Source organism: Hyperolius riggenbachi, chromosome 7, assembly GCF_040937935.1.
Source record: "Hyperolius riggenbachi isolate aHypRig1 chromosome 7, aHypRig1.pri, whole genome shotgun sequence".
Taxonomy (NCBI): Eukaryota; Metazoa; Chordata; class Amphibia; order Anura; family Hyperoliidae; genus Hyperolius; species Hyperolius riggenbachi.
Window position 1 is genome coordinate 323,619,774 of NC_090652.1, and position 13,885 is coordinate 323,633,658.

The 13,885-nt window shown below is 44.5% G+C and overlaps 1 protein-coding gene across 7 annotated transcripts in view; it reads left to right on the forward strand.

Moving 5' to 3' along the window:
* Nucleotides 1-13,885, forward strand: part of CEP70 (centrosomal protein 70) — an 88,751-nt gene that overhangs the window by 41,116 nt on the left and 33,750 nt on the right. For all 7 annotated transcript variants that reach the window (XM_068246310.1, XM_068246311.1, XM_068246312.1 and 4 more), the window contains one exon: nt 1,063-1,159. In XM_068246310.1, coding sequence (XP_068102411.1) covers nt 1,063-1,159 — 97 coding nt within the window. The remainder of the gene's footprint in view (nt 1-1,062; nt 1,160-13,885) is intronic.

The following is a 13,885-nucleotide window of genomic DNA, read 5'->3' on the forward strand; positions in this document are numbered from 1 at the left end:
ACATTAGGATTAAAAGTGGAAAAATAACTAGTTATCTGAGCAATGTGTCAAGTTACCGTGTCCTTTGGAATAAGTCCAAACAGAAGATATAATGTATAACATGTTATTTATTTATGGGTTTTAATATGTTTTAATTTTATACATATTATATTGTAAAGGCTGATGTGGCAACCAGTTTGGGGGTGTAGATCCTGGGTTCCCGCCGCCCATATTGGGCGTGGTGGGTCTGTCACCACTCCTGGTTTTGCCCACCATCCTCTATATAATCATTTTGCAGTTTGGGGGTGTAGATCCTGGGTTCCCGCCCATATTGGGCGTGGTGGGTCTGTCACCACTCCTGGTTTTGCCCACCATCCTCTATATAATCCTTTTGCAGTTTGGGGGTGTAGATCCTGGGTTCCCACCCATATTGGGCGTGGTGGGTCTGTCACCACTCCTGGTTTTGCCCACCATCCTCTATATAATCCTTTTGATGTGAGTCATAAAGTGGATATGATTAAGAACCGTGCAGGTTCGAAACATGTCAGTCAAGTACTCTTTTTTTTTTTACCTGACCGGGATACGTCCTGAATAAACTTTGGATTGTGGAGACACTGTGCGGACTTTCGTTTACTTGACTTCTACTATTACTAGTCTCAGATTTGCCTATAGCCATGACTGTGGCTCTGTGCCAGTCTCTCCACCAGTGGCGTAGCTAAGAAGCTGTGGGCCCTGATGCAAGTTTTTACAATGGGGCCCCCCAAGCACTCTATACTTTGCAATTGATACGGGGCACCAAAACCTGCCAATGGCAACCACCGTGTCAGAGGTGTAAGAAGGAGGAAGGGAAGCAATTTGTTAATGATTACCACTATTCTAAGTATCTATAGAAGTGATTATTATGAGCACAGGACCAATAGAGATCTAATACTGTAGTTGAGGGAGGGTGCTTCTGGTCCCCGATGCGGTCGCAACCTCTGCACCCCCTATTGCTACGCTCTGCTCTCCACTGTATACTATCCTGCAACCTGTGCATAAATCTGCTAATAAACGAATAATAATGGGGTCTTTTGTTCTATCCAGGAGGTATGAGGCACTCGAAGTCCCAGTTCTGGATAATAAGTCCTCAGAGGGGTCTCTGGATCTGGACACCACTCCCAATTATAAAGCTCTGGTGAAGGTGAGTATAAGTATGCAGTATAAGTGTTCTGGAGCTACAGATGTACCATTTCCCCTTCATATCCCCTACACACCACTTCTGAAAGCTTTACTGACCTCCCTCTATACTGTACACTCCCCCACACCAGTGAGTACTGTGATGTATGCTATTTAATGTCATTTTTTCCTGCTGTGATCCATATATTGTCTTGTTGATTTTATGCTGGGAATATACGGTTTGATTCTGAGCCATTTAGATGGTTCGATAGCTAATTTCCAACATGTCCGATCTCCGGCCTGATCGTTTCCGCGCTCAATTCTGCATGGAGGACAATGGGAAAACATAAGAAAAACGAGCGGAAGATACGAGAATCACCTGCGGAATAGAGCAGGGAATCGTTTGAGCGGGAGAATCTAGATCTGTATGCCCAGCATTAGCTTGCTGGAGTCAGGTGGAGTTTCTATTGTCTGTCTGGAGGCAGACTTGTCCTTATCTGCTCATGTTTACCAATAGGCAATGGTCTGACTGTCAGACTTCTAGCGGTTTAATTTATGCAGGAAAAGCTGTCATGTGTATGGTTCAAGTTTTAATGTTCTATGCAAAATTTCAATGTGAACTGTAAAGTTATAGTACTTCTTTAATATATTGCTATGTGACATCTCAGCATATTCCAGGCTGTAAAGCTTAGAAGATTATTTTAACTTGCAAGCTGGAAGGTTGTTGACGTGCTCTAGTCTCAGCTAGCTGATAACACATGATGTTTTGGGAACAAGCTTTATACAATATAAACAATAGAAGGTGTTTTCCCAATTAGTTAAAGATGATTCAATGATGCCACCTGGCGGTTTCATAGTCTTATATAATTAATATTATTTGTTATGAAATGCTGACCTCTGCCGGTGGACATTATTATATTTATTTCTTCATCAGAAAGACAAATATATAAAACATGATTTATATTGCAATTATTTCTTATATGAGTAATTGTTTTAAGAAGAATTATATAATAAGCTTTATATTTAAATAAGTATATTAGAAGCCCTGTATGCTTCAATAAGCCTTAAATTGCTGAAGGCTCTTAAGCCGCATCTACACGCGTAGATGTGGCCGCGATGCTCCTTATCAATCGAGCCGCTGATGCGGCTCGATTGATAAGATCCGACAGGACAGATCTTGCTTCCGCCGATTCCTTGCTCGCTCCCCCCGAGGGGACAATGGCAGGGAATCGAGCGGAAGATAAGCGGCGCGGGGACGCGGCAGGCACGCAGAAGAGGCGATCCGGCGGCTAATCGAGCCGCCGGATCGCCACAACATCTCCCCGTGTAGACGGGGCTTTACAGGTCTGTGTATGGTGTCAACCTGACCAATCTTATGCCTGGGAAAGTACCAAGACATTCCAACATAATTAGCAGAGAACACTTTATCAGAAATGCGTCATGAATGACATTGTTTAGTCTCAATGTCTGGGGCTGCCAGCAGACAAGATGGCTGGTGACGTCCATTTTTAATTAACTGCGTCAGAAATGACCCTATATCAAAGGTCAAGCACTCCAAATGACATTAATTCCCACACAATTAAGGAATTTATAAACAATAATATTATGATTAAGGTATTCAAAACAAAAAAGTGTTATGGGTATTTTAAATGTCAAAGATAGCGAGTTGACGCACTAAGTTTTAGCCAATCAGAACCTGGGATTCAGGGAAAGTCCAGATTAGGCAGCCATATTGCTTCCTATCCCTATAAAAGTAGGAGCTGAAAGCTCATAGTTTGCAGAAGCCCAGCAATCTCCTGAGAAGACACGAGGCAGAAGCTACCTTCCCACAAGTGGTTCTAGATGCTGAAGAGATGACAGAGAAGGGGTAATATGCTTAATATTCTGGTGATTTACTTTATTAATTTTTCAGCATTAAGTTTTATTAAGATGTGAGCAAGAAGTTTTTTAGAAGCTATTTTTATGCTATTTCTTTAAGACGATTACAACAAGTTTTGCACAGCTACTAGATACACAGCTATTGATACACAGCTACTGATACACAGCTATTATATACACAGCTACTAGATACACAGCTATTATATACACAGCTATTATATACACAGCTACTAGATACACAGCTATTATATACACAGCTGCTAGATACACAGCTATTATATACACAGCTACTAGATACACAGCTATTATATACACAGCTACTAGATACACAGCTACTAGATACACAGCTACTAGATACACAACTATTATATACACAGCTATTATATACACAGCTATTATATACACAGCTATTATATACACAGCTATTATATACACAGCTATTATATACACAGCTATTATATACACAGCTACTAGATACACAGCTATTATATACACAGCTATTATATACACAGCTACTAGATACACAGCTATTATATACACAGCTACTATATACACAGCTATTATATACACAGCTACTAGATACACAGCTACTAGATACACAACTATTATATACACAGCTATTATATACACAGCTATTATATACACAGCTATTGAAACAGATGAGACTACTTTTTGATCTTATTCTACATAACACAACTGTTATATTCTTTTTTGAATGTACTTAGAAGATTGCTGATCGCTTGGCTATAAAGCCTTGATGAGATGGAATACTGTTAGAAGGAAACACTACTTGGAACTGTTCATATTTTGTATATATGCTGTATAATAAGCAAATACAATTTGTTATATAAAATCCTATACTGAGTGCTCTGATTCATTTCAAGGTATACCGTCAATCTATAATTACTGTTATAGAGGGTTCAGACCCCACTATGCCGGATTTATATGATAGCAACGCTTTAAGGGCTGGTCCTTTACTGAGTTAGCAATCATGAAAAAGGCAAGAACCGCTCAGGTTTTTGACATGACTGCTCTCTGCTGGACCTCCCACAGCTCCTGGAGGAGGGGATTATCTGTATCTACTGAATGGTCTGGGAGCAAGGCGTCTCCAGGTAGACAGGATCCTGGATCTGCCATATAATGCTGGGTACACACTATGAGATTTTATGGTCGAATTACTGTCATATTGATGATTTCTAACATGTCTGATTTGCTTTCCGGTTGATTTCCGAGCATTTTCCGAACGATTTCCTATTAAAGTTAACGGAAATCCTTCGGAAAATGCTCGAAATTCCATCGGAAAGCAAATCAGACATGTTGGAAATAATCGATTTGACAGTAAATTGACCATAAAGTCTCATAGTGTGTACCCAGCATAAGGTCAGGTATTGGGGCTTTTGGAGTGAGTCAGTGAAGGGGACAGCAAGCTGCGGCACTGGTTCTCCAACCCCCTGGATCCAATAGTTACAGGAGTGAAAAAATCCAATTGCCTCTATATGGAATGCTGGACTAATTGCCTGGACTTTATCTTTGGACTTCTTGGACTGTTTGGAGTTCTCTATCTGTGGACACTATATATGCCAGTAGTTCTGCTTATGCTGCTGTTACTTCAGTTTTTGTTTTGCTTCAATATCAAGGTTGCAGAAATCCAAGTAGTTTTGGTGGAATAATAAAACACCCGAATCCTTTCCATAATAGCTGTAATGATCCACTCAGCTGTCTGCACAGGCAGACAGCTGTTTGACCATTCCTTAAGTCTGAGGGCTGCAGGTCTGGAAAAAAGACCTGTCTTCGCTTTGCAAGTTTCAGACTTGCTCTGCTACTGAGGAATTTGCATACACTTGTCATGCAAATTGCCTAGCTGCCTCCTTTGATGGCTTGCAGTATAAATACCTTGTGCTCCCAGAATTCCTTGCTGGTCATGATGGTTTGTTCCTGCTAACACCTGGAGTGTCCACCTTTGCTATTGTTTGCTAAGATTCTTAGAGTAACTCCTTGGGACTGCACTAGGCATCCCTTCTGGTGCAGTCAGGTTGTATTATCTGTTCTGTCTTGCGATTGTCTTGTCGCCAGCGGCGGTCGACAGGAAATCGTTCTGTCTGTTTGGATCGCACTCGCCCTAACGGTAGTGGCGGTGGTTCCTTCTCTATTCTGCCTTAGGGGTGCTAGCCAGAGCAGCGGTGCTACTGGTAGCCTCATCTGTTTGTCTGTCTGGATCGCATCCGCTCTAGCGGTGGATCCTTCTGTACTCAAGCGTTCGCGTCCTCTATTTCGTGTTTGTGTTACATTGGTTAGTTAGGGTGGCACGCTTATCACTGGGCGCCTATCGCGTGGTGATCGTGTCTCAAATGCGCTCGCTGTTGCGAATGAGTGCGGTGTTCGCGGTTAGCTAGCGTTTGTTATTTTCCTTGATGTTCTGATCATTGTTTATTGCTGTGTCTTTCTTGCTACACTTCTGCTCTGTCTTATTCGGTCTTGTGTCACTATTGGCAATTGCCACTCTTGCGATTGCGTTCCCACTTCATTTCCGTGGTAGTGTGTTCATCGTCGCTGGGTGGCGACTAGATTGGTGGACACACATACATTCTACCTCTGTGCTTATTCAGTCTTGTGTCGCTGTTAGCAATCGTCATCTCTTGCAATTGCTTTCCCACTTGGTCTTCACTGTTGTGTGTTCACCGTCGCTGGGTGGCGACTAGATTGGTGGACACACATACATTCTGTCTCTGTGCTCTCTCTCTTTAAGGGCTATCTTGCCCTGCATTGCTTTCCCTCGTACAATTCCTATCTGGCATCTGTGGCAGTACAGAGGGGTTGTTCCTCTGTTCTCCACAGCTCCATCTGCCGGCAGGAATTCCCCTCTACAGGTGCATTGCACCGCAGCTGGGTTCTCTCTAATTAAACGCTTGTGGAGGATTTCCGTAGTGTTGGCGCGCATCCTGTGCGCTGACCACGGAAATAATTCCACAACCGTTACAATAGCCTTTGCCAGTGTCCTATGTTATATATCATCACTATTACACCTCTGACATGTCTGTAAATATATCTTTTCATGGGACAGCACTGCAGATGTGACGCTGTGATACAATGTAAAGCAGTCAGTGTACAGCTTGTTTAACAGTGTAATATTGTATGATATCTTCTCATGGGACAGCACTGCAGATGTGACACTGTGATACAATGTAAAGCAGTCAGTGTACAGCTTGTATAACAGTGTAATATTGTATATCTTCTCATGGGACAGCACTGCAGATGTGACGCTGTGATACAATGTAAAGCAGTCAGTGTACAGCTTGTATAACAGTGTAATATTGTATATCTTCTCATGGGACAGCACTGCAGATGTGACGCTGTGATACAATGTAAAGCAGTCAGTGTACAGCTTGTATAACAGTGTAAATATTGTATGATATCTTCTCATGGGACAGCACTGCAGATGTGACACTGTGATACAATGTAAAGCAGTCAGTGTACAGCTTTTATAACAGTGTAATATTGTATGATGTCTTCTCATGGGACAGCACTGCAGATGTGACACTGTGACACAATGTAAAGCAGTCAGTGTACAGCTTGTATAACAGTGTAAATATTGTATGATATCTTCTCATGGGACAGCACTGCAGATGTGACACTGTGATACAATGTAAAGCAGTCAGTGTACAGCTTGTATAACAGTGTAATATTGTATGATATCTTCTCCTGGGACAGCACTGCAGATGTGACACTGTGACACAATGTAAAGCAGTCAGTGTACAGCTTGTATAACAGTGTAAATATTGTATGATATCTTCTCATGGGACAGCACTGCAGATGTGACGCTGTGATACAATGTAAAGCAGTCAGTGTACAGCTTGTATAACAGTGTAAATATTGTATGATATCTTCTCATGGGACAGCACTGCAGATGTGACACTGTGATACAATGTAAAGCAGTCAGTGTACAGCTTGTATAACAGTGTAATATTGTATGATATCTTCTCATGGGACAGCACTGCAGATGTGACACTGTGATACAATGTAAAGCAGTCAGTGTACAGCTTGTATAACAGTGTAAATATTGTATGATATCTTCTCATGGGACAGCACTGCAGATGTGACGCTGTGATACAATGTAAAGCAGTCAGTGTACAGCTTGTATAACAGTGTAACTATTGTATGATATCTTCTCATGGGACAGCACTGCAGATGTGACGCTGTGATACAATGTAAAGCAGTCAGTGTACAGCTTGTATAACAGTGTAATATTGTATGATATCTTATGGGACAGCACTGCAGATGTGACACTGTGATACAATGTAAAGCAGTCAGTGTACAGCTTGTATAACAGTGTAATATTGTATGATATCTTCTCATGGGAAAGCACTGCAGATGTGACACTGTGATACAATGTAAAGCAGTCAGTGTACAGCTTGTATAACAGTGTAATATTGTATGATATCTTCTCATGGGACAACACTGCAGATGTGACGCTGTGATACAATGTAAAGCAGTCAGTGTACACCTTGTATAACAGAGAAATATTATGATATCTTCTCATGGGACAGCACTGCAGATGTGATGCTGTGATACAATGTAAAGCAGTCAGTGTACAGCTTGTATAACAGTGTAATATTGTATGATATCTTCTCATGGGACAGCACTGCAGATGTGACTCTGTGATACAATGTAAAGCAGTCAGTGTACAGCTTGTATAACAGTGTAATATTGTAAGATATCTTCTCATGGGACAGCACTGCAGATGTGACACTGTGATACAATGTAAAGCAGTCAGTGTACAGCTTGTATAACAATGTAATATTGTATGATAGCTTCTCATGGGACAGCACTGCAGATGTGACACTGTGACACAATGTAAAGCAGTCAGTGTACAGCTTGTATAACAATGTAATATTGTATGATATCTTCTCATGGGACAGCACTGCAGATGTGACACAATGTAAAGCAGTCAGTGTACAGTCTGTATAATGGTATAAATGTACTGTCCTATCAAAATAACCCAACACAAAGCCATTAAAATCTCTATCCTGCTGGCAACAAAAGTGAGTACACCCATAAGTAAGGAATGTCACAGTTCTGCCCAGTTAGACACTTTTTCTAAAGACCCGTACACAGGCCTGACTCAAGTCGGCTGATGCGGCTGTTAACGACCGCCTCAACCGGTAACGACTAGTGATAATGACCACCTCAGCTTATAGTGACTGGTGATAACTGTCAAGAAGCGGTCCATGGCAAGCCTGCAAAGATTGGTCATGACGGGGTTTCGACAGAAAATCGCAAGGGGGAGCAGACTTATTTACGCTAAAACAAGACCGTCTCCTCAACCACACTCTGCACGACTCGGCCACAACAGTTTCATGCACTGCTGTCGAGCTGCTTACACTTGGTCGGCGCAGAACGCCACACACAATGCAATCTCACACGGTAGCCATGAACAATCCGAGCACACAATCAGTCACTGAACTGTAACACAATACACTGCGGTCTCTCTCTGGATGATGTCAGTTCTCTGCTTAGTACACAGAGGTAAAGGGGAACACCGCATAAGATAATATATACAAGAACATTTACTATACACTGCAGTCTCTCTCTGGATGATGTCAGTTCTCTGCTTAGTACACAGAAGCTAGCTTATTAAACAAAGATGTAATATTCCAGAGAAGTAGAACAGGGCGGAAGGAAATATATACAAACATATTTACAAAAACAAAGTAAAGTACAAAGACACACAAAAGGACATTCGCTTATCAAAATAAAAGGGAATAAAATGGAGATCAAACATTACCAGCGTAAGGGCCCGTTCAGATCACAAATGCGGATGGCCATGCGTGCGGAATGCAACGCGTACGAACGCATGGCCATCCGTGTTTGTGTGCGTTGCGTGGCTGATCCCATCACTGAAAAGTGAATGGGATAGCCGCACGTTTTGACAATCTGCGTGCAGCATGCGTTCCTGGTCCGCACAGATCCGGAACGCATGCAGTGTGAACATCAGACAGTGCACTCTATGTACTGTCTGATGTCATGCGTGTCGGCCACCTGCATGCGTTTCCAAAACGCGGCTGGAAACACATGCAGTCTGAACGGGCCCTAAAGGTCCAAACTTTGTTGCGGCAGAATGTAGTTCTGATGATGGATCAGGGTAGACCTAGCTTCTCGCTATCTCCTGGGGACTACAATTCCTGAATCTTTATAACTGATTCTTATAGGAGGGGAATATACCCTGCGGCTACCCAAACTCCTCATCCAAAATGTATCCAATTTCCTCTTTGGTACATCCAGGCCCAACTCTCCAGATCAGAGCTTCCTGCATCTTCCTCCTGCCAGGAATGGATAGCTGTGTAGGTCTTGTGTTTCCTGTCATTCCTGACATCCTACAGGCACAGCAGTCTGTTCATGGCAATGGCTGGTTCATTACCAGCTTCCTTCTTTCTAGTGGCCAGCCAAACATCCCCTACTGCAGGTTACAGGAACTGCAACGCAAATGTACACTGCTTACATACCACGGGATGTTACACAAACAGCAGGCAGACAAAATAGAGGCTCCCACAAGATACAGGGTCAAAAAATGGCTACCATGTCCAGGGCCGGATTTGTACTCTTTACCTCCCAAGGCCAATGTCACCCTTCAATATAGGTAGTGCGATGACCCCTCCCCCCTTCCCTCCAGTATAGGAAGCCTGATGACCCCTCCCCCCAGTATAGGTAGCAAGATGACCCCTCCCCATTCCCTCCACTATAGGTAGCCAAATGACTCCCTCAATCCCTCCCCCCCCCCCCCCCCCCCTTTCACTATACGTAGTTAGCTCGCTTTACACTGCAGCAGCCATCAGTGTCACTCATTTCTCCGCTCACCTCCAGTGCAGAAGCTTCCTCTTCCTTTCCGTCTCTAGTGCTGCCCAAGTCCATAATGGCCACAATGCAAACATGCACAGAGAGCAAGGTGGCTGCTGCGCAGGTGGCTAGCAGCAGAGTACCCTGGTCTGGTGCTCAGTTTAGCTCCCTGCATTGCAGCATTTGCAAGCTTGCAAATGCTTCACCAGTTCAGCCTGCTGCTTTGGTGCCCTTGCTCCTGTGGTGCCCTAGGCCATGGTCTAAATCCGGCCCTGACCATGTCATATACAACATCAAAATAATGACCACCTCAGCAAATAACGACTGGTGATAATGACCGCCCAGCCAATAACAACCACCTCTGCTGATAATTAGGCTTGTGTACAGAACCACCTGATCCCCCGACGCACAAGCGATTCGCCCCGCAGATTGATTCTCCTCCAGCAACAGACAACTTTATTATTCACGCCACTCCCCGCCCACCACGTGATGTCACGCATGCGCCGCACTGTCATCCCTCCGCCTTCTTGCATAGCAATACAACGCGTTGTCAGCTACACAGCTAATACGCATCTGTACACCTGAGCCCAGCGATGTCGCCGATGTCGCTCAGGGTCTGAATGAGGCTTCCCCCTCCCCTGTAGCTGCAGGCAGTCCAGCGCTGGCTCCCCCGAAGTGTCCGGCAATCCTCCCCCGACAAGCCTGATAAGCGCTGATATGTTTACCTTCCCGGCTCCAGCGCAGGCGCAGTATCGGCTCTCCGCTCGGAGATAGGCGGAAATAGCCGATCTGTCGGGTCCACTCTACTGCGCAGGAGATGTATGGCAGGTTTATAGACGATTTGCTTTTGGTACTTCCATGGGGGCTAAGTTTTCCCCCTCCCTGGCTAATCTGTACATGGACTGGTGGGAGGAGCTCCGCATCTTTGAAGATGAGAACCCCTTTGCCTCCCGTATCGTTTGGTATGGCAGGTTTATAGACGATTTGCTTTTGGTGTGGGGGGGTCCTCCCGGCCTTCTTAGCGACTTTCTGACCTACGTCAATTGTAATGAACTTAATTTGAACTTCACTATGAGCCATCATAATACACATATTGACTACCTAGACTTGACTTTGACTGGTGACACTTCACTTCACCGAGTCTCCACCAGGACCTACCGCAAACCCACAGCAGGAAACTCCATACTCCTTGCGAGCTCCTGTCACCCCAAACACACTATAAATGCCATCCCCACTGGGGAATTCACCCGGGCAGCCCACAATTGCTCTAATCCAGCGGAACTGGAGCAAGAATGTAATTTAGTTGAGGATAGACTCAAACAAAGAGGGTATACCAGAAAACAGTTAGCTTGGGGACGTCTCAGAGGCACTAAGAGACCACGGAGTGAACTTCTACAAACTAGAAGCCGTAATGGGGATCGAGACGATGGGGTGACTTTTGTAACGGAATACAGCCTTGAATATAATAGAATCACAAATATCGTGAGGAAATATCTTCCGGTGCTGAATTCCGATCACAGGTTCAGGACAATTTTAAAGAAAGGGTGCCGCTTCTCTGCCAGAAGGGCGCGTACTTTGGGGTCCATCCTTTCGCCGAGTTGTTTCCAGTCTCCCCTCCCATCTCGCACCCCCACCTGGCTAGCGACAGTGGGATCCTGTCCTTGTGGGTTTTCCACTTGCAAATACTGTCATTGTCACAAAAGGGGATCGTCCATACTCTCTTTTGCGACTGGTAACAGTCTCCCCATTAAACAATATGTAAATTGCGACACGAGGTGCGTCATTTATGTAATCTCCTGCACCTCCTGTCGCTTGCAATATGTGGGGTGCACCACTCGCAATCTGAGAGCTCGCATTGCTGACCATTATTGTGGTACTAAATGGAAAACTTTCAAAAAATCGGCAGTTTCCAAACATTTTGAAAGTGTCCATAAGGGCGATCTCTCCTCTTTTGTTTTTCAAGGGGTGGAACGAATAGTGAGTCCTAAAAGAGGTGGCGATACCTACAAATTACTCTTGAGACGAGAGGCATTTTGGATCCATAAAATGGACACTCGCACTCCGAAGGGTCTCAACACACGCTGGGATCTCAACCTAGTGTATGATTGCTAATCATGCTTCCTCTTCTCTATCTTTGCCACATAGGACTCTAGTGTGTTTCTTCTCCCCTCCCCTCCCCCCCCCCTTCCCCTTTTTCTACTTAGATGGTTTACCATTTGCTACTTGAAGCCTTAATGTTCCTTCCAGGGGTGACCTTTTTACATTACTTTTTAACTCATTCCATTATTGTTATTAATGACGACATTTATTCTATTTCATTGCTGTTATTAATGATAACACTTGTCACATATTATCTCATTGTGTGTATTTGTAATGTCTCCTTTAACCTTTTGCCGACTGCGTCACGCCGGTGGGCGTGGCCGCGTTGGCAGCCCCAGGACCGCCTTACGCCAATTGGCGTAAAGTCCTGGGGCCAGCTAATGCAGGAGATCGCGCGCATGATGCGCGCGCATCTCCTGCTTAGGGGGCGGAGCTCCGCCCCGCCTTCAGTCTCCGAGCGGCAGTAGCCGCTCGGGAGACTGTTAGACGGCGAGATCGCCGTCTATTTCTGTGTACAGCGCTGCGATCAGCAGCAGCGCTGCACCGGGGACAGCCGTGTCACACGGCTGTCCCCCTGGGGGACAAGAGAGCGATCGGCTCTCATAGGCAGAAGCCTATGACAGCCGATCGCCGTAATTGGCTGGCTGTGGGGAGGGAGGGAGCGAGGGAGGGAACTTATGTAAACAAACAGTGATTTTTCAATAAAAATCACTAACAATAATATTTATATTAAAAAAAATAAACATGTGGGGGGCGATCAGACCCCACCAACAGAGAGCTCTGTTGGTGGGGAGAAAAGGGGGGGGAGATCACTTGGGTGCTGTGTTGTGCGGCCCTGCAGCTTGGCCTTAAAGCTGCAGTGGCCATTTAAGCAAAAAAAGGCCTGGTCGTTTGGGGGGTTTGACACTGCAGTCTTCAAGAGGTTAAGGTGATGGCTGATAGAGGTATAGGGTGGAGCCTGTTGCTCTTCCACCTACTTAAAGCCCTCCCCTTGCAGGTTCACTTTTAACTATGACTAAGGGCAGATTGTAAGCCCGATACGCGTCAGTTGAACCTTGTGGTTTTATGCACTTGTCATGTGGAATTCCTGAATAAAAAATACCAGCTTTTTTCAACCAATGGTTGGTTTGCGGATCCTTCTGTGTATACTTATGGACTATATAAAGTCAGCGCAGGTCTATAGTAATACAGCTTTCATCATTTTTTGGTATACAGGATCTTCGAACAAAAGGGTAAAGAAGCAAGGCTTACCAGATTCCAACAACCCACATTATAAGGTTGTAAACGAGTTTGATAGGTGGTCCGCAGAACTTTCAAATGCTGTCGTTTCACCAGCGATGTTGCACACTACAGATTCCTCCGGAATATAGTAGATATCCTGAGATCGCAGAGACTCGCCAAAGGGGAGTCCAGTAGGATAGTGACATGAAAGAGATGTACGGCACATCTCTTTCATGTCACTATCCTACTGGACTCCCCTTTGGCGAGTCTCTGTGACCTCAGGATATCTACTATATTCCGGAGGAATCTGTAGTGTGCAACATCACTGGTGAAACGACAGCATTTGAAAGTTCTGCGGACCACCTATCAAACTCGTTTACAACCTTATAATGTGGGTTGTTGGAATCTGGTAAGCCTTGCTTCTTTACCCTTTTGTTGGAAGATCCTGTATACCAAAAAATGATGAAAGCTGTATTACTATAGACCTGCGCTGACTTTATATATTCATTGCTTGTGTGGACTTTTGGACATTGTCCTTCTCGGCTGCGGTCGCCTTCTGCCTTGGCGCTGACACTTGTTGTTTATACTTATGGACTGGCCTGGCTTACCAGATCCTGCACCCACTGGTTTGATTCATAGGGGGTAGAGCGTTTTGAACTTCTCCATTTTCTACTGCGCAAGAGACTTGCACCTGCTATAGCGATCGGCTATTTCCGCCTAT